Source organism: Eleutherodactylus coqui, chromosome 11 (assembly GCF_035609145.1).
Source record: "Eleutherodactylus coqui strain aEleCoq1 chromosome 11, aEleCoq1.hap1, whole genome shotgun sequence".
Taxonomy (NCBI): domain Eukaryota; kingdom Metazoa; phylum Chordata; class Amphibia; order Anura; family Eleutherodactylidae; genus Eleutherodactylus; species Eleutherodactylus coqui.
Genome location: NC_089847.1, coordinates 86,382,803 through 86,410,124, shown reverse-complemented (window position 1 = coordinate 86,410,124; position 27,322 = coordinate 86,382,803). Strand labels below are relative to the sequence as shown.

Sequence of the window (27,322 nt, the reverse complement as noted above, 5' to 3'; positions counted from 1 at the left end):
TCCATTCCCAGCTTCTCGTATGGAAAGCCTTCGAAAACAAAGTGCCTCAGATTGTGAAGCTGGACTGGAGAATTCCTTGGATTCGAATGAAGAAGACACGTCCTCTCTGAGCTCCGCATCTGATCAGCCGATTTACTTCAGGTGAGGCCTAAGAAATAAAAGTACTGGCGATATGTTTTTATGGAAGATGCTTGATATAAATAGTGTAAAAGTAGTACATGTGAACATAGTAAACTTTGTAACATAATGATCCTCAAAGCTGCAATGGCCTCAGATATATATTGTCAACATACAGTGATATTTTCTTGGTCACTGTAAAGGCCCATTTAGTCACAAAGATTATCGCTCAAAAGATGTCGCTCAAGCGACTTTTGAACGGTCATCGTTCTGTCATTTGCAGCGCAAGATGATCGCTCAGGATAAGCGATCACCTTGCACTGCCAGCGGAGGATGCAGAAGACATGCAGGGTGTTCCCGCTTGTCTACTGCATCTAGCTGTTCCCCGCTCCGAGTGCCTGGCTGTTATACGGCCGAGCGCTCGGACTGGAGGATGCAGAAGACAAGCGTCTGTTAAGATATGTTACTCTCATATAAAAATATAAATACTGGTGGACCATAGAAGAATATACACCAAAGTAATGGCCGCTATCACACCAGGAAAGGCTTGTCTATTTAGAGGCTACTTAAAGAAAAGTAATGCATTTGCAGAAGCAGTTCACCGGAATGAAAAACCACAAGCTGCAGGTTAGGCGCACAGTTTTTGGCGGCACTACATTGACTATAAATTTGCAACTGCCTGCGGAGGGATTGTAAAGTGTAGTAGTACATAAATTGTGAACTGTATTGATCCAGCAGTCATACTTTTTCATCTCTTGCTTCCTGTTAACCTACTAAGTTTCTGCCATTAAAACGTATAGGACAGGTGGAAGGAGCAGTGTAACGGTAAGATCACACTACACAGGGTGTGTTTGTAATACTATGGAATCGTATAGGCGCTGTGGGAACAAAGTGGTGGGAAATCTTTAATCATGACTCATTGTAAAGTTGCTTCACTTTTCATTTTAGATGCAGTGCAATAATAAAATAAATGTGATTGTGAAGGTGTGCATAGTGTTTAATCTAGAAATAAGTGTTGAACGGGTTGTCTGATTGTGACGCACTGCTGGTAAAAGGATTTTTTGATTACCAATCGGCTCGCCCAGCCATACTGCTCACTTTGTAATTCACTGACCGCTTCCATAGTGTACCATTTGTTCATTCTCTTGCCAAGACACATCATGCCACCTCTCTGCTGCTGAAGTGCCTTTCCTTTGAAGTACGACAGTTGCCCGACCAAGCTGGTAATGGCATGTCATCAGCGATTCCACTGGCTGAGATGGGCTGGATGTCTCCACCTTGTTCACAGAGTTCTCCACACTTGCCCGACACATGCTGGCTGGTGAATGAGCGTGGAGCATAGATACAGACCATTCAAAGATGGCATCATTTGGATGGAGTGGACTGGGTTAAAAACAATGGCAGAATGTGCAGTAGGTGGATCGAGGCCCGTGCAGTGACAGACGGGTAATGTAGTAGAAGGGATGGGAAAGTAAGGTGGCTGGAAATGAGCAAAGTAAACAAATCGGGCGCACAATGGTTGGATCAGGATAACTCGGGAAGATGGAGAAAGGTGGTGATGCTTAATTGTCAAAAAACTGATTACTGGGTGCAATTTTTTTTAAAAAGTAACTCAATAGACAGAAAACATCAACTTAAGTGGAGTGCAACTGCAGAGTCTCCATCAATCTGACATAAATGGATCGCCCATCAGGTACCGTGCAGTCCAGTGCATTGCAATGCCATCTGAGATACAGCAGCATACAACATTTGGTTTCTCCAGTGGTAACGGCTCATTGTAGAGGCCCAGTCAGCTAATCATTATGGGTCCTACGAAGAAAGAAGAAAACCAAAAGAGACAACTTTCTAAAAGGATGTTTGTCAGGACACCATAAGCTCATAAAGCAGTCATTCCATTAGATTAGTCTTGAGAAGGCAAGTGTTGGCACTGCTGAGGAATAAAAAGCTAGGCTGCCATCACAGAGAAATCACCATTTTTCTGTGAGCAGTAGACTCTCTGATGGGGGTTTCACTCAAACTGGTTTCTGCTCCCATCCTTTCCAACGGCTTTGCATATCTTATCCCCTTAGTGACGGCCCTTTAGTGTTTCTACATCCTGCAGCTGCAGGACGTGTATGAAGGGAGATTGCGGGGCTGTTGCCCTCCATACATCGTGGGTGTCAAGCAGGGCTGTTAACCCTTTAAATGCCGCTCTTAATCCTGTTAATGATGTTTGGGGTTCCTGTGCAGTAGTCCCCCCCCCCCCCCCCCCCAAAAAAAAAAAAAAAAGATGTGGTCCCCTAGGGGGGCTAAAAGAAAATGTAAAAATAAGAACAATAAAGTTTTAACAATTATTTTTTTAAAAGGTAATAAAAGTTAACCCCTCCCTCCAAAAAAAAACCCTTTTGCCATATTTACAATAAAATAATCTAAATAATAAAACAAAAAAATATATATTTGGTGTCGCTGTGTCTGTAAAATTTCGATCTATCAAAGTAATGCATTATTTACCCCACATAGTGAACGTCATCTGAAAAAAAAATCAACCGATCATAAAGTCGTATGTATTCAAAAATGGTAGCAACGGAAACGACAGGACATACCGCACAAAATGAGCCCTCACAACTATGTCGACGGAAAAATAAAAAAGTTATTGTGCGCAGAAGATGGAGACAGAAAATAATTAAAAAAATTAAATCTCTTAAAAAAAAAATATATATAAGTAGTACAGCAAAAAGAAAAAACAACTATCTAAGTTTGGTATCGTAATTGTACTGACACATAGAACAAAGTTATGTCATTTTTGTTGCGGCCTCCTCCATAGGAAGCAGGCAGTCATTCATCAGTGATACTGCCTGTTTACACGGAACGATACGTCGTTCAGCTTTATGCATACAGAAACTGAGCGACGAACGGGAAGTGAAAGGCTTCTCATTGGTTGTTCAGCCGCTGCATCCGTTTACACTGAATGAGAAGCGTTCAGATTCTCACTGGATCGCAGGAATCCAAACGATAATTGTTCCGGGTATAAGCACCTCACATTACACCCTCATTAGTCAATTTGATACGCGCCCTCGGTTATATCTACATACTCACCTATTGGAGTACCAAGGGCCTGGAGGACTGATGTCTAGAACATACACAAAGCTGCTATCCAGGCAGATCGTATAGTCCTACTAAATGGAGAGACTTAATCCTACACTGAGCTCTGAGGATTGGGCTAATGCAATGGGATCACATATGTTGGTGTCACCCACTGTGTATAATACGTTTATCTGGCCATATATTGGGTGCTTTATCTATGTTATCTTACCCCAATTAGGTTGTTCCATATGGGCAGATCTCAGACATCTAAATATCATAGATGCCCGATTCAACGAGCAACCTCCCTGAGTGGGAATACTCCTTTATCAATTCCTATTGGGGCGATAGACCTCCATCGCTAGGCTAATGGAAAAAACTTAGTTAACAATGCCCTCCTATATGAAAAGGGCTGGATGGGTAATTATGCACCGGTGTGGGGAGTTTGGTGCTCGTCCCCCTCATCTTTACTCGATATCTGTGGGTGTCAAACTCTGCTGACTAATGTAACTACAAAAAATATGTAATGCAATATCTGATGCCCTTCGTCCTCCCTAACCGGGATGGGGGCGCTATTTGGGTATGTTCACCTGATGTATCCATCTATGCACATTCTCTTCTTTCTATCTTCGTACTTTCAAAATCACAAATATAGATCCGCGCCACCACACAAATGAACCGAAGTAAAGGGGATTTTTACTCACCTGGTGCACAGCGGGATTCTTCGTGAACGCAAAGAACCCGCTTGCACCGATGATCCCCGTTTGCCTGTAGAAATAAAGATGTTTCTTCTTGCAAAAAAAGATCCCCAGTGATCCTTAAAGGAGATGCAGCAGTAGGAAAAAACCCCAGTGGGTGATAACACCTTACAATGGGGAAAATACAATCTGTAGAAGACAAAAAATCCTCCTGCGCTCTTTGTTTGGGGCTTTTTGCAATCCGAAATAGGGACTTCCAAATCACCAAAATATACAGTCAAGTATATTTTATTTATACAAAAAGGACTATAACAGTCTTGCAACGCGTTTCGACGCTATTCAGAGCGTCTTTTTCAAGTCCCTATTTCGGATTGCAAAAAGCCCCAAACAAAGAGCGCAGGAGGATTTTTTGTCTTCTACAGATTGTATCTTCGTACTTTGTGATGTGATACATTGACAACACCGCAGTTTGTTACTCTTTCTTCTCACCCCGGTAATGTTTGTTGATTCGTTACGTATGTAAACATTCAATAAAACGAGTTATAAGACACATTGCAGCTCTTTGAACATCAAGTCTTTTTCTGTTTTTTTTCAGAGAATTTCGCTTCACATCAGAGGTGCCAATCTGGTTGGATTATCAAGGCAAGCATGTGACCACAGAGCAGGTGGTAAGTGCTGGTTGACGGTTTCCGGGGAGTCATAAACAGGCTTCCCTTCTTACTATACATAGCAGGGATGTCCCAGTATGCACTTTGCGGTTACGGTGGTATACCTTCTGTACTCTGCATGCATGTAACCAGTTCTCTATTTCACGCTCTATTTTACACTCTCTTATCAATTGCACCAAGCTGTTTGCCACTGATATAATGTAGAGGATTCTGCTTCTGTATTGGGGATCGCTTAGTCTGTTTCTATACATAGACTGATATGTCTAGACATTTTAACTGCAGCATAACATGGGAAATCTGTCCAGTTTGATGCACATATTTGTCCATCAAACGTAAAGGCATATTGTGGCTATAAAAAAAAATTCGAACAGTTGTGGCGTAAAGCCCCTTCAGCCCCTTCTTCCAGTACACAGCTTAGTGGCTTCCGTGGCCCCCTGCACCAGCTCCCGGTATGTACATCAATAGAAGTCAGGTAACTGCTGCAGCCAGTCTCAAGAGTCCGAGGCATGGAAGGTCCAGCCTCTGATTGGCTACAGCAGTCACCTGACTATCACCATATCTATATACTGGTTCCGGGGCAGTGGGAGCTGCTCAGCTGTCCCCTGGGGGGCTGACTAGAGGTAAGTATACTATCTTTTTTTTTATGCCAGGCGCAGCTGTTACAATTTTTTTTTACAGTGACTGCAACCCTTTAAAGGGGGTTTTCAAGAGCATAAATACAGAACATATGCTTGACTGTAAATCCCACCCACTTTGGTGGTCTCCACCTGTTTTTGTTTACTTGGCAGCAGTGATGACTGTCTGTATACTCATGTGACAACTCTAGCCAATTTTTGGCCTTACTGGTCTGCATTCCTGAGGCACTGATTGGCTGCAGCGGGCACAAACCCATCATCGGTGCTGCCCAGTAAATAGACCGGGGATGGATTTACAGGCTTTTATTTATTTTATCACATTTCTTCCCCTTGGCCAAATTTTTTATTTGTGATATTGGAAAACCCCTTTGGTTAGATTGTGTTTGATATTGGCTCCGTTCTTTGTTTCATTGTAGGGTACATTTGCTGGAATATTAATAGGACTGGCCCAGCTGAACTGCTCTGAACTGAAACTGAAGAGACTGTACTGCAGGCACGGGTAAATATCTTCAGACCATAGAATATTGCTATGCAGAGATCATCCTTAAAGGGGCTTTCTGAGTTAAAAAAAGAAAATTCATAGCCAAAACAAGTCGGCATACCTTAGCACACTCGATGAGCCCACTGAAGTGAAAAAAAATTAATTTTCCCTGGCTCCTGTGATCCCAGGAGAGTCCTTGGTGCTGCTTACGTTACGGATCTGAGAAGGTTTACTCCGTTATGCATTATCTGTGCAATCATTTATATATGCATAAAGATATCGCCTCCTCCCCTCCTAGATAAAGCAAAGTAACGAGCATCATTATCCATGGCCCATTATCTCAGTTAATCAGTGATTGCACTATAGGCCCATTAGACACAATGATTATTGCTCAAAATTAGCTCAAAAGCCATCTTTTGAGCGATAACCGCTGCGTCTAAACACGCAGCCAACGTGCACTGTTCGTTCATCGCTGATTTCTAGCCAGCTAGAAATGAGCGATGAGCCTTATCAGCGCCGCCCGCTAATATTCTTTCAGCTGTAATCCTGCTGGCAGTTCTCAGTGGGACACACGAGGCCAGATATGAGGCCAGACTCACACGGCAATCCGGCAGCGAAACCTGGCTCTGACCCCGGCCAGCGACCGTGCATACCACAGTGCCAATTGCGGTTGGGCTGCGGGGTTGGACTGGTTCCATTGACTTCAATGGAAGCCGTCCTTGTGTATTCCGCACAAAACGGAACATGCTGCAATTTTAAATCCGCTCAGGAAAATAGCAGTTGCTATCTGCTCATCGGAGCGGATATGTGAATGTTCTTTTCTTTCATTTGTATGGAATACCGCGGATCGTCCGCGCGGCTGATTATCGTGGATTCTGCTATTGACCTAAATCGGACAGCCCTTTTAAAGTCTAGAGTCGTGATATTCTCTGCCCGTGTAAAAGGGGCAGTCGGCTCTATTATTGTAACAAGATTGCCCAATGTTGCACATTGCAGATTAGTGGTGCTAACTTTGAAACTAGTGAAACAATGACATAGGTAGCCCTGGCTTCAAACCTCATGTACATGGCTACAGCCGCCATAAGACATCATGCATACGGGGTCATATTATGCCTCCTGCATCATGTAATGTTCCATCAGATGTCATATTGCAGAGGTATGTTGAAACTCTTGATGATACAGCAGCTCACCATGGCAGTCCGGAGTGCTTACGGCTCCGTAGTACAGAATCACAGAGACTATGCTCCGGCTCCGTGAATGACAGCTAATTGTGAGGCTAATTAGGATGTTTATCGCTTTATATTAAAAAAGGAAGTAGAAAGCTTCAAACCAAAGAAATGTAAATGGATATATAAACAGGCTGTTTTTAGATCTGCCCTTGTACTGGGGGAAACCCACCTATCTGATCATCTTTTTAGATCTCAAGGAGACGTGCAGGAAATGTTTTCTTTCCTGTGGTTCTAATGCAGCAGTTCAGGCTGGGTCATACGCATTGTGTGCCAGTTGGGACCTTGCCTGTGATATAACAATGTCTTTACAATTCACAAGTCTATTCAACTTTTTTTTATAGTAGATCCCATTTACTTTTTCCAAATTCAGAATGCTAAAATTAACTGTTCTGCGTGAAATGGCCTAAATAGTTGTATTAATAAAGGTGTTCCAATACACCAGTCCCTCTGCCCATCAGCGCTAAATCTTGTTAAATAAATATTGCTATTGGTATAGCACCAACTTATTCTGTAGCGCCTTTGAGTAATTTATTTATTACCCCCCCCCCCCCTTCGGAAAGATGGAAGGCTGAGTCACCCTTGAGCCGGTTACCTGAACCACGTGGGAATTGAACCCGCAACCTTCAGGTCGTGAGTGAGAGCTTAGGACTGCATTTCTGCTGCTTTAGCAGTCTGCGCCAAACAAGGCTCTACTCGTGGTCTTCATGTGAACTGGAGATGGAGGGTGAAAAGTTGTTGTTTATTATAGTGTATGGGATAGGGTTATGGTTTATAATTACCCAAGGCTAAGAGTTCTTCCTACTATCTTTCTACTTGTATCCACAGTCTTCTTGGGGCAGACAAGGTTTTCTCTTATGCTCTCAATGAATGGCTGACAGACATCCGCAAGAATCAGCTGCCCGGGATTCTGGGAGGAGTCGGACCCATGCATTCAGTGGTACAACTGTGTAAGTATTGTGCTTGCTGCCCATGGTGTTCCATGTGAGTGTGGTTGCAGCTTTATGGCCACCAGTCCTTAAAGGGGTTTTCCAAGTACAAACACTATTGATAACCTATTCTCAGAATAGATCATCAGGGTTCTGCCGCTCGGAAACTCTGCCAATCAATCGAGTGGGCACGTGCTGTCAGTGCCAGCCACTACACACTGTCCAGAGCAGCGGCTTCTGCTATGACTTCTGTGCATGGCGGCGCTGACAGTGTGCACCAACTCAGCTGATTGGACAGGTTCCCGAGCGGTGGACTCCGCCCGATCAACTATTGATGAGATGTCCTAGTATTTGTGCTTGGAAAACCCCTTTAAGGTCTTTTTTACACAACGGTTTCATGTGAGGAATGAGCACAGACTGATGATTGTAACAGGCAGATGATCGGGTGAATGAACATTCCTGATCACCTGCCCTTGTAGAAGTCCTTTACACCCGTGTTTCTTGCCTTTTTGTTTTTTTAAGTCTTAAAGTGTACCTCTGATTTATATCGAGAAACTATTCTAGTACAGGAATGCCCCCAATAATTGTTTCTCTAAACACATTGCATAGCATCATGGACCCCCAGTGCTGTGGGCTGCTCCTATCTGTGCCCTAAGGCAGTGATTCCCACCCGGGATGCCAAGGATCCCAGACTGGGAATTGCTCAGCTTTTGCTAAAAAAAAAAAGTTTTCTTTTGAGTTAACACTCTCACCACCGGACTTCCTAGCAACACTAGCAGGGAAGGGGCTCACGGCCGCACTGACAGCACACCATGCTCGGTACCTTGAAGTGTACCACTTATGTGATCGCCACAACTCTGCTGCCAGCAGTGAGTGCACCCAGATTCCACTTCCGCTGTTCCCCCCTCCTTGGTTCCACGGGAGTAGAGGAGAAGGGAGGAGGCGTCACTTACAGGTACGGGATAGTGTGCTGACAGTGCAGCCGTGAGCGCATCCATGCTCTGCCTGTAGTTTTGCTAGGAAGTCCAGCCGGGAAATAAAAGGTGTGTGTATGTATATGTGTGTATGTATATATATATATATATACAAAAAAATATGAAAAAAATACAAAAACACATCATTACTTGAAAAGGAGATCAAGCCAGGGACATTGAGGGGCCACCATGGATCTGCTATACAATATAATAATTTTTCAGTATACTTGGAGGTCTACTTTTAGGCTATGTTTTTTTACTGTACAGGAAAGCATAGTCTGCTGATCTTTCCTAAACAGAGGATTACAGTGAAATAGGGATATACAGTGCGCTGTATCCGGTTTTTGGGATTGTTTTACAATGCGAGTCAGTGGGCCACTTATGCCACATTGCGATCTTCCATCAGAGGTAGTCATTGGGGAATACTTTTGACAAATACATCCAACGGAAGGAAAAAAACAGGATGTGAATAGAGCCTTATTTTCATACCTACTTCAAAGAAGCTTGGCATGGGTGCACACTGATCCTCGGTCAAACCATCTGCCACCGGTCTGCTACTTTGTGCTAACCTACTGCAATGTACGTTCGCAAGATGTAGAAGATAGATGAAAGATGGCATGACTCCTGCAGATCAGACTACACAGGATTGGTCGTCTGTTACCATGGAGAAGCATAGTTCTTTATAAGAGCTGTAAACACGAGACGGCTGCAAATTTTTAATGAAGAGTATTAGCAAGCTGCTTATTTGTTTTCTTTTCAATGCATTGGCCCAATATGAAGAATGTGGTTGCAAATGTAAATCCTTTTAATGCAATTACCTGATGGTTGCTATGGGAGACTGCAGCATTTATTACCATATGCATACTGTATATCTCACAAATCATGGTCTTTATTGGTGTTTGCTGCTATTGGTGTAAAGTTTTATATGACACTCGTTATTCCATGTTTTGTTTGCTAAAGACATCTGCCATATTGTTAGATATATTGGTAACTTTTACTATCTACTTGTTCTTTTAGTTCATGGCGTGCGAGACCTATTCTGGTTGCCCATTGAACAATACAGGAAGGATGGTCGCATTATTCGTGGCTTGCAGAGAGGGGCGGCATCTTTTGGCACATCCACGGCTTCAGCAGCACTAGAACTCAGTAACCGGCTAGTTCAAGCCATACAGGTAAAGAAGTCTAGGAGATTATTGCTGGATTAGGCTCCTTTCATGTTGCCTTCTGTGTACATCCTAGGTTTCTATTGGGCGGGGGGATTTCTGGTAGAAACCTTGGATAGATATGTTTAACATCTCAATTGGGAGAATGGGGGTCTATGGTTCCGTATGCATCTGGAGCTTTCCCGATTCATGATGTACACAGAAGATGTAATGTGAAAACGTATCGTATGCATTAAGACATATACTGAATATTACCTCTATTTCCAATTTTAGGCCACAGCAGAGACGGTGTATGACATTCTCTCACCAACACCCCCTGTTCCACGTTGTGCACTTGATGTTAGACAGCCACGTAGACTGAGGAGAGGGCAACAACCTGCAGATTTACGGGAGGGGGTGGCAAAGGCCTACGACACAGTACGAGAGGTGAGTGCTTCTAATAACCCAGTTATAGGTTGGTTACATGTGGCAATATGGAGCTGCTGTAATATTTCTTTTTCTCCATAGGGCGTCATTGACACAGCTCAGACTATACGTGAAGTTGCATCACGTGGCCATGAACAAAAAGGCCTGACCGGCGCTGTTGGCGGAGTCCTGCGGCAAATTCCACCAACCGTAGTCAAGCCATTCATAGTGGCCACCGAGGCAACATCAAATCTCTTAGGAGGAATGAGAAATCAAATAAGACCTGATGCCCACAAAGAGGACTCTCTAAAGTGGAAGGCAGATGAGGGGCAGGACTGAAGTGAAAACCCCTCTGCCCTAGAAGTGCCAAAGGAAAGCTGCAATATGTGAAGACGTCTGGAGCTTGCTGGGTCTGCGTATCGAGCTGTTAACGTCACTGCATGACTACACTTGGATAATTAAAGCCACTCACTACAATACTTGATTAAAGGGGCTCTCTCACTTCTAGCTTATTAATGACCTATTCTCAGGACCGATGGGAGTCCGCTGCTTAGGACCGCCGGTGATCAGCTGTTCCCCTGGGCCAGTCACACATTATATATTGGCCCTGGCTGGTATTGCATGCCAGTTCGGTACACACAGTGACCATCCCGGGGGAACAGCTGATCACTAGCGGTCCTGAGCAATGGACTCCCACCGATCTACTGTTGATGACCTATCCTGAGAATAGGTCATTCGTAGCTAGACGTGGAAGACCCCCTTTAATACCCATAAGCCTTCTGTTGAATAGTTGTTTTATTTTTTGATTTCTGTAACCTTCTCCACTCTTGCATCTCCTTATATCAACTCTTGTATCCATGAACCCTCCTTTGCTATATTCTACAAAATCATGGAGTGACTTTAATAGGTAAAACATTTTAAGCACTTTTTAATTGCAATGGTGGCCTTGAAACGTAGACCTCTGTTCTCTCGACCTAAGCTGTGCATTAACCTTTCAAGCAAAGATGAGATGTTTTGTGTTCATCCTATTTTTGATTTTACTGACCCATTTAACTGGAGATAAATGGTGGACGATGCAAGGACTGTCTTGTCACACGAAAGGGACTCCGCGGCCTCAATCATCCTGAATGTTTGCTTTTTACATCTCTTTATCTTCCCTTAATGCTATCTTCAGATTGTGAGGCCAAATAAGTATAAATAATATATAAATATATAAATAAAGTATGTAAAAATACAAGGACCTCCAGACAAAGGTCTGACGGCACTCGTCATGGCGTTCTTTGTACAGTATGATAGGACGGCCGGTCTGTGGATACACTTTTATTCAGAAAGTGGCGTATTTAAAGTTGGATGAAACAAAAAGTTCTTGCACACAGTGATATTGTTCGTAGTCCGGATACACGTCTATTCACTCTACACAATATTATGACATTTATTTACTGGCATTCACAAATCACGTCATGTTATGAATGGAAGAACAGTGTTTGGCTGTATAATGGAATGAAACTGAACACTATAAAGTAGATAGATTGTCCTGCCCCACCCGCTACAGGGGGACCGTGATCCCTGAATCCGTCAGTTAGCGTTGTGTCGCTGTTCATCCCGCTGTTCTTTACCGCCTCGGGTCGTCATGAAGAGCAGCAGGGCAGTGTTTTGTTGTGCTTGGTATTCCAGTGGCCGCTTATCTTCATAGAAGATCAATTCATTCCCTATTGTCTATCAGTATACAGTATATCATCTCCCACTTCTTAGATTCTGCTTCAACATGAGCAACATTTCCACGGGTTCATTGCAGTAACCCAAGTCCACCCAACAGTGACTGGTTCTCTTGTTCTAGTAGTTTTAGTGAAGAAGATCCATACATGGGCTCCTAGGTCTGTGTTACCAGGCTGTAGAGGTAAACACCTACCGTCTCATTTAAAGCTCCTTGTTTTCCCCATTTGTAGTATTTCCCTCTGTCTCTCTTTGCAGAAGAGACTTTTCACTAACTGTGTCCTTCTCTCCCTCCTCCTGCTCTAGACACTCTGATGCCTTTTCTGCAGTCTCTTCCGCCATATGCATGGTGTCTTGAAGAGTGGTGATAAGGTTCTTCAGTCCTAGCAGGTAACCATCTTCATGGGTCCCTACCTCCCAGGGAACATCATGTCGAAGAGTAATGTGCGATGGCACTGGAGTTGTTTTACCAAAATCTATCATCCATACATTGGAGAAGCCACGTCGGTCGTGTACAAAAAGTAGTGAGCTGCCGATTACCTGGGGGAAGAATAACAGTAATCATTATTGTAATGTCAAGGGTATTAAGAAAAATCCATGCCGAAAACTAATGGATTAACTAAGCAGCCACTTCAGGAAATGTAAGCAGGAGGAATGCTGATCGCAGACCGCTGCTTCAAAGGGGTTTTCCAGAACTTTACTATTGATGACCTCAGTAGGTGATCATGGAGGTCCATCGCTGAGGACCCCTAGCGATTAGTGCAGACAGAGCCAGAAGCTGACAGCTCCGTCCGCATTGTGGTGGCCCAGGTTGGTAATGGCAAGCACAACTCTTGGGAGCTGTTGTAGGCATGTTCTGTGGCCTGTGCAATGAGGAGGAGTAGATAAGATGGATCCTATCTATACATAGATGTTACTTTTCGTTGTAATCCCCCCTGTGATGACTATGAAATGACTGCTGGAAAGGTTTCATCTACAGAACAGGAACATGTCAGACTATTATAAAACTTGGCGGTCAGTGTGAAAACTGAAGGCTTTTAGGATTTTTTGGATTGTGACATCAAAACTTAAAAAAAAAAAAAAAAGTTAAATAGTTGATGCAATAGGTCATTTTCTGATGACCCGTTCTCTATAAGTGAGAGTGTTGGGTTACCAAAATTATTTTTCCCAAATGATCCCTCAAAAATCTAGTACAATGCTGATGAAAGAAAGCTACGTATGGTCAGACCTCTAGATAAAGTGCGGTGCAAAGCCAAGAAAAGAAAGCAGGTCAAAGAAAAGCGCAAGAGAAAAATACAATAACTAAGATGTGTAAGGAGTATCACCAGTAAAAGCATCAGCTAGCTACTTGTATAACAGTGGACATCTAACCGTATACACAGGTACAGTATAGCACAAGGAATAGAAAATAAACATGATTAAAGAGACTCTTGTCACCTACTTTTAGCCCTATGAGCTAAGCTAAGTTATACTTACCTTCCCCGTTGTTCCCCCGATGTCAGGGCCGGACGCCGCCAGTCCATTGAGCGGTACTGCTAAGTAGTCCGTCCATTATAAAATTAGAACGGGTGGACTTACATAGCAGCATTGCTCAATGCATTGAGCACCCACTTCCAGTGCTAACCGAAGAGGTAAGTATTACACATCTCTAGACTCAGTGGGTCAAATATTTGTAGCCCATAAGCTTAGCTCATAGGCCTAAAATTAGGTGATAGAGTCTTTATAAAGTGACAGTATCACGAGGGCATCGTTACTGTATGTACACGCGTTTCGCCACTGACTGCGACAATCAGAGCATCAATGGTGCCAGTCTTCACATGTTTGTTGTAGTCCTCTTTAAAGGGATGTTCCTGTCCTGACCGACCACTGCCAAGATGGCATGTTGTACATGTTAGCTGGGAGTGTGGGAATGGCTGACTACATTGCTTCCCTAACCCCTGTTCACTTATATAGGCAGTCCGCTCGATTGTTTCTGCATTTCCAGCCCCCATATACAGCCGGGCCATCGGGCTCTGTTCTTGAGATAGGTGTGGGTTGCAGTGGTATCCGACTTTTATGGCATATCCTGTGGAGATGGGAACACACTTTTAAAACTACCAACTGACCAGATTGCTCGGTGGAGATACTTTATGCTAAAAATTCTTCCTGGTGTTTATAGATCAGAAGTTGGCAGCCATAGAAAGTTTGTGTACCATGCTGTGCTTGGGCATAAGGTGGGCAGGAAAGATGCTTGTTGGTAGCAGGTGCCAGTTCATCCAGGACATCTGTAGTTGTACCTTTATAATTCTGGATATGTGCTGCAGCAGCATGTTTGCTGTTAGAGTAGTTCTAATTGTGGGTTTTTGGTATTTTTCTTTTTGGCGTTTTAGATCCGCTTCCACAATTTTCAGGCTGGAGTCTCTACCGTATATGCCCGTGTTCTATCAGTGTTTTTTTTGTAAGAAGTACATATGTATTCACTTTGAAATATCCATGTTATATATCTAGATTTATTAACGACATATACGAATGTAGAACAGATAGGCCGCCTGCACACGGGCGGATCTTTGATGCAGAATCCGCACCACAGATTCGCGTCAAATACCGTCCATAGCATGCTATGGGAAATTGATTCTTCCTGCTCACTCGCAGAAACCAACTGCGGTTTCCGCAAGTGGAGGAAAAATCGCAGCCTGCTCCGTTTTTGCGCGGATTCCACGCAGCCGGCTTCCATTGCAGTTAATAGAAGCTGTCTGACCCATGGCCCATCCGCAATTAACATTGCGGACAGGTCACGGATTTTGCACCATCGCCTAGCGACAGTGGGGGAAAAGTAAACTTTTTTAAAAATCTGTACTGCGCATGTCTGAAGGTGGCTCACTGAGTCCATCCGCAGTAAAGAAGAAGAGAAAATACAGGTATGCCGGGTCGCCGGCTGCGGTCAGAGCTCTGCTATGTGCTGGCGTCCTTAGTACGTGTTCTGTTATAGCTTTACATTTTATTTTTAAACGGCCCTGGGCCGGCTTTATTGGACGCAAACACTTCAGTTCTGTATAGACAGTGCAGCAGGGTGTCTGCTTTATGCCAGCTGAAATAATATTAACTGACCAATTACAGATAGTGCTTAGCTAAGCACTATCTGTAATTGGCTGAGCATTCAGCCAACCAGCACAGCCCTTTCAGGAGGCGGGGATTTTTAAATCCCCACCTGCTCAAAGTGCTGGATAGCAGTGTCGTGGAGCCAGCCGGAGGACGCGTGTGAGCGGCGAATAGGTGAGTACTTTTATTTACCACTTATTGATGATTTTCAAGGAAGGGCTTATATTTCAAGCCCTTTCCCGAAAATCATACTGCAGGGTTTGCCAAAAACCACTGCTTTCAATGGGACTGGCAGCAGCGCCGATCCCATGTGATAGCTGTGGCCGAAGTCTGTGGTATTCTCCATATCTTTTCAATGGGGCTAGCGGTGGTTGGTTGGGTTTATCTTCAGTATCCAGGCACGTTGAGGCAAATTCATCATCAGAGAATTTTTTTTTAATGCAACTTCTCTGGCAAATCTTTTTTCCTTTTTCAATTTTTGAAATGTGTTAAATTTATCCTTTCGCCCAATTCTGATAGATTTGTTGCATTTTTAAATGTGTGCCGAGGAGTTACTGCCAATATTTGGACTTGCTTTGTTTGCCAGTCAGGTACTAGAGTAACACTGCAACAGATTTTGCAACTTCTTAAAAATGTACAATTCTTAGGCTGGGATCACACGGGGCGGAAAGTCCGCACGAAAATTCCACAAGCAATCTTAAACCTGAGCGTAAACAACAAGTGGATGAGATTTGCAAAAATCTCATCCACAGGCTGCAGGCTGTCCACTGCGGACAAGCTGCACTGAAATTGACATACCACACGGAATTCAAATCCACGGCATGTTAATTGTATCACCATTTTCACTGCGGCCTCTCTATGGGGAGAGATAGCCGCGGTGGAATACAGGCGGACAAGCTGCTACAAAGCCTGCGTGGCATGGCGTGGGTTTTGATGCTTCCTTTCTGCTGCGGAAATCTTGCGGAATTTCCGTGCGGTCCCGCTGCAGACATTCCACTGGATTTCCACCCTGTGTGACCGCAGCCTTAGGGTGTTTTCACATCTGCGCTGAAACTTCCAGCTGAAGGGTCCTTCGCAGGTCCAGCTGCAAATACCTGAAAAAAGTCACTGCCATCCCAAAGCTGGGCAGCAAGTGGGCAGCCCCTATTCTTGTCCATGGGGCCAGCCCACTGGTTTTTAGTTTCATCCAGAGACGGGTATGTTCAGCCGTGGGGATTCCCATTTACTGATCCCCGAACGGAGCAGGAAAGCGGAATCCCCAGCACAAGTATGAAAGCGGCCTTAACTCTGTCTAAAAACATCACCCCACTCGAACCCCCTCCCCTCCCTCCTTCCTTTCAGGGCATTTTTGAAAAGTGGAGTGAGATGCGTAACTTCTGTTCTTTTTGGTGCAAGTCGAAAGTAAATTAGTCTAAACTGATGTTCACCAAAACAACCTGCACTTTATGACGGACGTCTTGTGCAACATCATTAATGTGCCCCATCTTTCATAAAAAAGTACGTCGTTTTCTGATAATACCTTCCCTTTCAGTACTGTGTCTGTATCACTTCTAGGAGAGAATACCTCCATACTATGGCAGAAGTTTTTCTCTCTTGGGTTTTGCATGAATCTGCTGGAAAAGCCTCTGCACATTCTGCACAAGGAGGTACAGTATGGGCCATAGTGGTCTGTATGTAATATGGTACTGATTACGGATCTACAACATAGCAGTGCACAGGAGCCCTTACATAGTGAATGTGGTGTTTGGTATAGCTGACAAATAATTCAGCCTTTATATTCACCCTCCCTGACCGCTCTGGAGTGGAGCGTACAGAGAGGAAGAAGAGTGGAAAAAGTTGCATTTCTTCCGTATTTCCCACCCGCTCCTGCTTTGGCTTACAAAATACTGATGAAAAATACTGACGTGTGACTCAGCCCTTAGAGAAATCTTGATCCAAGGCGATCTGGTCTAAATTATTATTTTTTTTTAAGCATTCACTTCCTTACTGATGTTCACCGGACTAAATATAAGAACATTAAAATGCACTGTGAATAAGGATGCCTTCACGGTTTCATGTTGTTATCCTTCTTGAAAATACCCCTGAGTATATTAAGGTTGACCGACATTCAGATTTCCATGCATAGCTCCCAGGTCGGCCCTGGTTGGGAGTTCAATCCCCGCATTGTTCAGGTAGCCGACTCAAGGTTGATTCACTCGGCCTTCCATCCTTCCGAGGGAAATAGGATTGGAAAGGATTACATCTTTTCATGTGGCCATAGTTGCTGATCGTTTTTGAGGGTATCGTCAGTGCAGGTTTTTAATATTTTAGTACGCCGTCAACTATGGTATTCACTCCGTTTGAAAATAAACTAGTATGCAATACATCAGAAGCAGGTCTGGTGGGATGGAAAATACGAGAGATCTATTAATGGCGTGAACCTTTTGGTTACTTCCAGAGGGTGGAGCTCCATCCTGGTCATGTGATGGGGACCCAAGTGTAGAGAGAGGGCGTTGTGCACATGTATGTCCATCACATGACCAGGACAGATCTCCATCCTCTGAAAGTAAAGTCTTTATTGAATGCTTGCAAACAGAGATCTGGGAAACTCTAATGTATTTAATAATGAACAAGTTTCATCTGTTGAAAAATTAATCTTTCATGCTCATAAAAATATTATACTGAGCAGGAAAAGCTAATCCAGAGGAAGCCTAATATGACTATGTTGCCTACATCCCAGCCGAGGCGGAGTATCTGGCATTACTTCTCACAAACTGGTGAGTTCAGGATGGATGTAAAGGAAATGTATCATCATAAGGGTATTACATGGTCATTACTATACACGGCCATATACTGGGTTTACCAAAATACTGCATCCAGTCTTTTTCTTTTAGGGAGGATTTAGTGGTTGAACACATTTTAGGACTCCTCTGAGGAGGCATTTTGTTTAGAATCCACCCCAACCAGCGAAAGAGGAAAGGAATTTATAGCCTAGTTCAGTGGTGGCGAACCTATGGCACAGACGTGGCAGAGGCGGCACGCAAAGCCATCCCTGCTGGCACGCGTCGCCCGCTCACCACGTTAGTGAATACCGTCAGGGGCCGCGTCTCTCTTGCCGGTATTCACACAGTAGCGCTGCTAGAGGCACTGATCCCAGCACACACTGTGATGTCAGTGTGCAGCTTGAATCCTCCTCCCCTGACGTCTCCTACTTGGTTCCGTGAGAGCAGGGAGAGGAGACGTCCGGCAGCACACTGACGTCAGAGTGTACACCAGGATCATCGCCGAACAGGGGAGGAGTGGAGCTTCCACGAGGAGGAGGTTGAGTATGTGGGTCTGGGGGCGGCTAGGCGTCCACTATAGGATGTCATTATTGTACTGGGGGGCCGCTGTGGGGTGTCACTAATATACTGGAGGCCACTGTGGGGTGTCACTATTACTACTGGAGGCCCGCTGTGGAGTGTCACTATTGGTACTGGGGTCCGCTGTGGGGTGTCACTATTAGTACTGGGGCCCACTGTGGGATGTCACTATTATACTGGGGGCTGCTGTGGGGTGTCACTATTAGTACTGGGGGCCACTGTGGGATGTCACTATTATACTGGGGGCGGCTGTGGGGTGTCACTTTTACACTGGGGGCCGTTGTGGGGTGTTACTATTACTATTGGGGGCAACTGTGGGGTGTCACTAAAGGGGGGCCGCTGTGGGATGTCACTATTACCGCTAGGGCTGCTGGAGGGAGTCGCTATTATTGCTGGGGGGGGGGGGGGTGTCACTATTACTGCTGGGGTATGTTTACAAATGGCGGAGATGGGCAGCGCTGTTTCAAAATAGACAGAGTGCAGATTACACTGGGGGCCTGCTTTTTGGATGCGGAAATGCTGCAGAATTTTCCACAGTATTTTCCACTGAGGACATTCTGCAGCATTACGGCATCCAAAAAGCAGTCAAAATCTGCACGCTATTTATTTTGAAGCGGCCCTGTCCTTTTTAGAACGATGATGGTAAATTCATACATTGTGATAAGCCCCAGCCCCTGACGTGTTGGCACTTTGCGATAAATAAGTGGGTTTTGGGTTGCAGTTTGGGCACTCAGTCTGTAAAAGGTTCGCCATCACTGCTCTAGTTGCTCCGCCAGACACCAATAAGGAATATAATATTACAAGTACATGCATAATATTGTGTAGTTTCTAGAGATGAGCGAACGTACTCGTCCGAGCTTGATATTCGTGCGAATATTAGGGTGTTCGGGATGCTCGTTACTCGTAACGAGTACCACGCGGTGTTCCGGTTACTTTCAGTTTCCTCTCTGAGCGCACTTTTCTGGCCAATTGAAAGACAGGGAAGGCATTACAACTTCCCCCTGTGACGTTCAAGCCCTATACCACCACACTGCTGTGAGTGGCTGGGGAGATCAGATGTCACCCAAGTATAAAAGTCGGCCGCTCCCGCGGCTCGCCTCAGATGTCTTGTGAGTTAGCTGAGGGAAAGTGCTGTTGGTGCCGGAGCTGCTATAGGGAGAGTGTTAGGAGTTAGTGTAGGCTTCAAGAACCCCAACGGTCCTTCTCAGGGCCACATCTATCCGAGTGCAGTACTGTGGAGGGTGCTGTTAGCAGTGTTGCACAAATTTTTTTTTTTTCAAAATCGGGAGTCTGCAGAGCATTGCGCCTTGCAGTAATAGTCCAGGGATAGAAGTGGTGGTTAGGCAGGGAGAGTGTTAGTGAGTGTAGGCTTCAAGAACCCCAACGGTCCTTCTTAGGGCCACATCTATCCGTGTGCAGTACTGTGCAGGCTGCTGTTAGCAGTGTTGCATATTTTTTTCTTTTCAAAATCGGCTGTCTGCAGAGCATTGCGCCTTGCAGTAATACTACAGGGAGAGAATTGTGTAGGCAGGGCCAGAAGACATATATTATTGATTGAATATAGTCAGTGGGCCCTCCGTTTCCAAAAAAGGGAAAAATTGTATTTGTCCTGCAGTCTTGCGCCAATTTATTTCCTGCCTGGGAAAAGTAACCGCTGTGCTGCACTTCATATAACTGCATTTCTGTGCAACACATATCTTATCTGATTGAATATAGTCAGTGGGCCTTTTCTTTTTAAAAAAAAGGGAAACATTCTATGTGCCCTGCCTCTGTCAGTCCTCAGCGTTCTGGGTACGTGTGTGGTGGGTGGAGATAGTAAACAAATCATACGCAGCCAGCTACGTTTAACAGCAGGCTTGCGCCAATTTATTTCCTGCCTGGGAAATCAAATCACTGGTAATACACCATGCTGAGGGGTAGGGGTAGGCCTATAGGACGCGGGCGAGGACGCAGAGGCCCAAGTCAGGGTGTGGGCACAGGCCGAGCCAGTGCGGTGGCCAGGGGTAGAGGCAGGGCCAGACCGAATAATCCACCAACTGTTTCCCAAAGGGCCCCCTCGCGCCATGCCACCCTGCACAGGTCAAGGTGCTCTACGGTGTGGCAGTTTTTCACAGAGACGCCTGACGACCGACGAACAGTGGTGTGCAACCCTTGTCGCGCCAAGATCAGCTGGGGAGGCACCACCAACAGCATGCGCAGGCATATGATGGCCAAGCACCCCACAAGGTGGGACGATGCCCGTTCACCGCCTCCGGTTTGCACCACTGCCTCTCCCCCTGTGCCCCAACCTGCCACTGAGATCCAACCCCCCTCTGAGGACACAGGCACTACCGTCTCCTGGCCTGCATCCACACCCTCACCTCCGCTGTCCTCGGCCCCATCCAGCAATGTCTCTCAGCGTAGCGTCCAGATGTCGCTAGCGCCACAGTTTGAGCGCAAGCGCAAGTACGACGCCACGCACCCGCACGCTCAAGCGTTAAACGTGCACATTGCAAAATTGATCAGCCTAGAGATGCTGCCGTATAGGCTTGTGGAAACGGAGGCTTTCAAAAGCATGATGGCGGCGGCGGCCCCGCGCTACTCGGTTCCCAGTCGCCACTACTTTTCCCGATGTGCCGTCCCAGGCCTGCACGACCACGTCTCCCGCAACATTGTACGCGCCCTCACCAACGCGGTTACTGCCAAGGTCCACTTAACAACAGACACGTGGACAAGCACAGGCGGGCAGGGCCACTATATCTCCCTGACGGCACATTGGGTGAATTTAGTGGAGGCTGGGACAGAGTCAGAGCCTGGGACCGCTCACGTCCTACCCACCCCCCGAATTGCGTGCCCCAGCTCGGTGGTGGTATTTGCGGGGGTGTATGCTTCCTCCACTAAACCACCCTCCTCCTCCTCCTACGCAACCTCTGTCTCGCAATCAAGATGTGTCAGCAGCAGCACGTCGCCAGCAGTCGGTGTCACGCGGCGTGGCAGCACAGCGGTGGGCAAGCGTCAGCAGGCCGTGCTGAAACTACTCAGCTTAGGAGAGAAGAGGCACATGGCCCACGAACTGCTGCAGGGTCTGACAGAGCAGACCAACCGCTGGCTTGCGCCGCTGAGCCTCCAACCGGGCATGGTCGTGTGTGACAACGGCCGTAAGCTGGTGGCGGCTCTGCAGCTCGGCAGCCTCACGCACGTGCCATGCCTGGCCCATGTGTTTAATTTGGTGGTTCAGCGCTTTCTGAAAAGCTACCCCCACTTGTCATACCTGCTCGGAAAGGTGCGCCGGATCTGCGCACATTTCCGCAAATCACACACGCACGCTGCCACCCTGCGGACCCTGCAACATCGGTTTAATCTGCCAGTGCACCGACTGCTGTGCGACGTGCCCACACAGTGGAACTCTACGCTCCACATGTTGGCCAGACTCTATGAGCAGCGTAGAGCTATAGTGAAATACCAACTCCAACTTGCGCGGCGCAGTGGGAGTCAGCCTCCTCAATTATTTACAGAAGAGTGGGCCTGGTTGGCAGCCATCTGCCAGGTCCTTGGAAAATTTGAGGAGTCTACCCAGGTGGTGAGCGGCGATGCTGCAATCATTAGCGTCACCATTCCTCTGCTATGCATCTTGAGAAGTTCCCTGCAAAGCATAAAGGCAGACGCTTTGCGCTCGGAAACAGAGCCGGGGGAAGACAGTATGTCGCTGGATAGTCAGAGCACCCTCCTGTCTATATCTCAGCGTGTTCAGGAGGAGGAGGAGGAGGAGCATGAGGAGGATGAGGAGGAGGGGGAAGAGACAGCATGGCCCACTGCTGACGGTACCCATGCTGCTTGCCTGTCATCCTTTCAGCGTGTATGGCCTGAGGAGGAGGAAGAGGAGGAGGAGGAGGAGGAGGATCCTGAAAGTGATCTTCCTAGTGAAGACAGCCATGTGTTGCGTACAGGTACCCTGGCACACATGGCTGACTTCATGTTAGGATGCCTTTCCCGTGACCCTCGCGTTACACGCATTCTGGCCACTACGGATTACTGGGTGTACACACTACTCGATCCACGGTATAAGGAGAGCCTTTGCACTCTCATTCCCGAAGAGGAAAGGGGTTCGAGAATGATGCTATACCACAGGGCGCTGGTGGACAAACTGATGGTAAACTTCCCATCCGACAGCGCTAGTGGCAGAAGGCGCAGTTCCGAGGGCCAGGTAGCAGGGGAGGCGCAGAGATCAGGCATGTACAGCGCAGGCAGGGGAACATTCTCCAAGGCCTTTTCCAGCTTTATGGCTCCCCAGCAAGACTGTGTCACCGCTCCCCAGTCAAGGCTGAGTCGGCGGGAGCACTGTAAAAGGATGGTGAGGGAGTACGTAGCCGATCGCACGACCGTCCTCCGTGACGCCTCTGCCACCTACAACTACTGGGTGTCGAAGCTGGACACGTGGCCTGAACTCGCGCTGTATGCCCTGGAGGTGCTTGCTTGTCCTGCGGCTAGCGTCTTGTCAGAGAGTGTGTTTAGTGTGGCTGGGGGAATCATCTCGGATAAGCGTATCCGCCTGTCAACCGACAGTGCCGACAGGCTTACACTCATAAAGATGAACAAAGCCTGGATTTCCCCAGACTTCTCTTCTCCACCAGCGGACAGCAGCGATACGTAAGCAATACGTAGGCTGCACCCGCGGATGGAAGCATCGTTCTCTCTCACCATCCAAAACGGGGACATTTCTGCTTCATCAATCTGTGTCTAATATTCCTCCTCCTCCTCCTCCTCCTCCTGCTCCTCCTCCTGAAACCTCACGTAATCACGCCGAACGGGCAATTTTTCTTAGGGCCACAAGGCTCACTCATATAATTTTTCTAAACAATTTTTATACGTTTCAATGCTCTTAAAAGCGTTGAAACTTTAACTTGAACCAATTTTTCGTTAAACTGGGCTGCCTCCAGGCCTAGTTACCACTTAAGCCACATTAACCAAAGCGATTAATGGGTTTCACGTGCCCTCTTGGTTGGCCATGGCCAAATTTTTGGATGTACATTAGTACTGTTGATACAGCAATTTTTGTGGGCCCTCGCCTACAGTGTAATCAAATGAATTTTTAGCCCACCTGCATTACAGCTGACGTTACATCCGCTGTGTTGGGCAATGCAATGGGATATATTTATGTACCGCCGGTGGCTTCCTGGCACCCACCCATGCTGTGGGTCCACAGAGAATTATAAATACATCTGTTTCCACATCTAAAGAACCCCAGTCAGACTGGGGCATGCAGTGTGGGCCGAAGCCCACCTGCATTAAGCACGACATTACTACCTCAGCTGTGTTGGGCAATGCAATGGGATATTTTTATGTACCGCCGGTGGGTTCCAGGGAGCCACCCATGCTGTCGGTCCACAGGGACTTCACAATAGGGAGTTGTACCTGCCTGTGTCTATGAATTAAAAACCGCGGTCTGACTGGGGCATGCAGACACCTTGACAGAATGAATAGTGTGTGGCACATAGGTTCCCCATTGCTATGCCCACGTGTGCAGCTCCTGATGGCGGTGGCACAGGATTCTATTTCTCATTGCTTCTGTACAGCATTGTGGGCTATCGCCCCGCCCCTTTTAAAGAGGGTCGCTGCCTAGCCGTGCCAACCCTCTGCAGTGTGTGCCTGCGATTCCTCGTCATGGCAGACGCACTTATAAATAGACATGAGGGTGGTGTGGCATGAGGGCAGCTGAAGGCTGCGCAGGGACACTTTGGTGTGCGCTGTGGGGGGGGGGGGGTTGGTCAGCATGTAACCCAGGAGAACTGGCAGCGGAGTGTCATGCAGGCAGTGATTGTGCTTTGTTGGAGGTAGTGTGGTGCTTAGCTAAGGTATGCCATGCTAATGAGGGCTTTTCAGAAGTAAAAGTTGTTGGGAGGGGGGGGGGCCCACTCTTGCCGGTATTGTGGCTTAATAGTGGGACCTGTGAACTTGAGATGCAGCCCAACATGTAGCCCCTCGCCTGCCCTATCCGTTGCTGTGTCGTTCCCATCACTTTCTTGAATTGCCCAGATTTTCACACATGAAAACCTTAGCGAGCATCGGCGAAATACAAAAATGCTCGGGTCGCCCATTGACTTCAATGGGGTTCGTTACTCGAAACGAACCCTCGAGCATCGCGATAATTTCGTCCCGAGTAACGAGCACCCGAGCATTTTGGTGTTCGCTCATCTCTAGTAGTTTTCACTTGTGCCTCCAGGACAGCTCTAACATCGACTCCATAAGACCTCTAAAGGGGTCCTGATGTAAATTCTTTGGCAGCAGATCCTTTAACCCCTTAAGGACATGGCCTATTTTGGCCATAAGGACGCAAAGATTTTTGGCGGATTTTCATCTCCACTTCTCAAAAGCCATAATTTTTTTTTTACGTTGACTCGCCGTATGAGGGCTTGTTTTTATTGGTACCCTTTTTGAGTACACATAATGTATTGTAAAACGTTTATTAATTTGTTTTCAGAGGGCAGGGAGAAAAATCACAATTCTGCCATTTCTTTTTCCAACAGCATAATCATACAGGATAAATGACCTGAAACATTTCTTCTGTGGGTCGGTATGATTTCGAAGATCCCAAAATTATTATATCTTTTTTTTAAGTTTTTCCACTTGTGCCAAATAAAAATCCTTATTTTTGAAATGTTTTTTTTTTTTTCCTCGTTGTACTCACTTGTATTTCTCTATCTTTTAGGTGTTCTTTCTACTATTTTTTGCTGTGCAGGGTAAACAGTGCGTTCAATTTATTGTACAGGTCATCACGGATAGGAGGATACCAAAGATGTGGCATTCATTTTATACAAACAGGAAAGTGCACAATAAGGGGGGGGGGGGGCGTTTTTTTTTGTTTTTTGTTTTTTACAGTTTTTTATTTTTTATGTCCCTGTAGAGGAATTGAACCATAAAAGCTATGATAATGCATTGCAATACTCCTGTACTGCAATGCCATATCACTTACAATAGCGATCATAGGCCATAGCAGGCCAGGATACCAGTGGATTACATTGCCGAGGGCTGAAGACATCACAGATGAAGTGCGCTCTCTCTGCTTTACATGCCACGATGTACCTTGATTGTGTCATGTCGGGGGTTAACAGCGGGGATTGATTGTTCTCAAAGATCACTGCTGTTGCATCACGAGGACGGCTGGCTCGCGCTCCGGGATGGCACAGTCTCACTTCTGTTGTGTTAAGTTCCACACTGCGGCCCGTATGTAAACTTATGTCCTGCAGTATTTAGTGGCTAAAGAGGTGGTCTCAGGAAGTCCCACCACGACTCATCCCAGTATATGGCAGCTGTGGCCATGTGCGCACAACTGCTCCATTCATTTCGATTAGACCACCAGAGATATCTGATTCAGAAGAATCGTGGTGGGACTTTGTAGATGACAGGGGGGAAAAAAACATCATGGGAAAAACAACCCTACTAAGTAATTTGTGAGGTGAGGCCTCTAAGGATTGGACTTGTTTTTCCAGCACATCCTAGAGATGCTCCATCAGACACAAATCTTTGGAAATTGGAGGCCAAGTCATCACCCTGAACTGCTTGACTCAACTTTAAGCGTCAAGTCCTGAGTGCGGTGGATTTGTTCTACGCATACACTGTTGTGGATTTGTAAATCCATCAATGTGGCGCCAAACCTACTACCTCTGTTGAAGGTCTGGGGCACATGGCACTTTGTGTGCCTCGGAGCAGCACCGTATTACTTAATCCTGTACGTTCCATTGTCTCCCACATTACTAACCTCATGCTTGCGGAAGAACTCAGAGTTTTGAAGTGTAGCCTGCATATTCTCCAACCGCTCCAGGTAAGCAGCCTGAAAAAAAATCATGTATATCCCGTTTTACAACACAAGATGACACTGCTGCATGGGCACAAACACCAACTCTATTAGGTTGCCAACTAACACATGAATACACTTGCCTTGCATTTATTTCTAAGCCTGTGGTGTCAAACTCATTTTCACAAAGGGCATTATGCTTGCCTTCAAAAGACTGTATAAATGTAGGTTCGCATCTGCACTGTAACCTCCGTTCAGCGGTTCTGTTACCGATCCGGCACAAAACCAGATGTCCTTTAGGACCAGGTTAAATAATAGCTGGCTTCTTCCATCTCTTTAACACCAAGCTATCTACTTTGGAAGGTGCCTGGGTAGGGTGGCAGAGCTGTGCCACCACCTGTGAGCTGCTGAACAGAGCGGTGCGGAGGTGCGCGCCACAGCTTAGAGTCCAAGATGGCACCCACTTCCTGTGCTAGCATCGCCCCCTCTGCCAAATACTGGCTATGTCTTCCAGGAAAAGTGGATAGCCTGTCTTTCTTCGTCCAGACCTCGCGGGCCATATAAGATGATATGGTCGTCTGGATTCGTCCTGCAGGCTTTAAGTTTCACATATCTAAGCTGTTGCCTGTCTATAATACAACTTGCGCTGATATCCCCTCAGTGTTGGTTGTAGACCTGGTTCAGAGTTCTTCATTGCTGTGGTGGTGTACATACTACTATATATTAATGTGTTTAGACCATGCTAGAATAAGCTCTAGAATAGATAACTATTGTTGCTGCCGTCTTTCAGATGTGATTCCTCCACTATGGCGCACACCTCTCAGGAGGCAAGACAAGTCTGGTTGCATTCCCTACATGCGCCATAATGTGAAGCAATGACTTTCAGGTCACTACAAGAATAGCAAGGGTTGTAGGCACAATGCTGCATGACAGGTGATAGTAATAGGTGCAGCCAAAGGTCTATAGGAAGGAACTGAAGTAAAGTAACAGGCCCCCTGGTAACTACAAGCTTCAAATTCTACAGCTGTGTAGACATCTAACTCCCAGCAAGGGCTGCAGAACA

The 27,322-nt window shown here is 46.1% G+C and overlaps 2 protein-coding genes across 3 annotated transcripts in view; one reads left to right on the top strand and one right to left on the bottom strand.

The window, feature by feature from the left end:
• Positions 1-11,718, top strand: part of ATG2A (autophagy related 2A) — a 105,524-nt gene extending 93,806 nt beyond the window's left edge. The window contains exons 36-42 of the mRNA XM_066582931.1: positions 12-141; positions 4,471-4,543; positions 5,595-5,677; positions 7,714-7,835; positions 9,806-9,960; positions 10,225-10,377; positions 10,459-11,718. Of these exons, the coding sequence (XP_066439028.1) occupies positions 12-141; positions 4,471-4,543; positions 5,595-5,677; positions 7,714-7,835; positions 9,806-9,960; positions 10,225-10,377; positions 10,459-10,695 (953 nt within the window). The 3' untranslated portion in view covers positions 10,696-11,718. The remainder of the gene's footprint in view (positions 1-11; positions 142-4,470; positions 4,544-5,594; positions 5,678-7,713; positions 7,836-9,805; positions 9,961-10,224; positions 10,378-10,458) is intronic.
• The window catches only part of LOC136582121 (inositol-trisphosphate 3-kinase B-like), a 92,339-nt gene continuing 76,678 nt past the window's right edge, over positions 11,662-27,322 (bottom strand). For both annotated transcript variants that reach the window (XM_066582932.1, XM_066582933.1), the window contains exons 7-8: positions 26,224-26,295; positions 11,662-12,609 (exon numbers count right to left, since the gene is read on the bottom strand). In XM_066582932.1, coding sequence (XP_066439029.1) covers positions 12,274-12,609; positions 26,224-26,295 — 408 coding nt within the window. In that variant the 3' untranslated portion in view covers positions 11,662-12,273. The remainder of the gene's footprint in view (positions 12,610-26,223; positions 26,296-27,322) is intronic.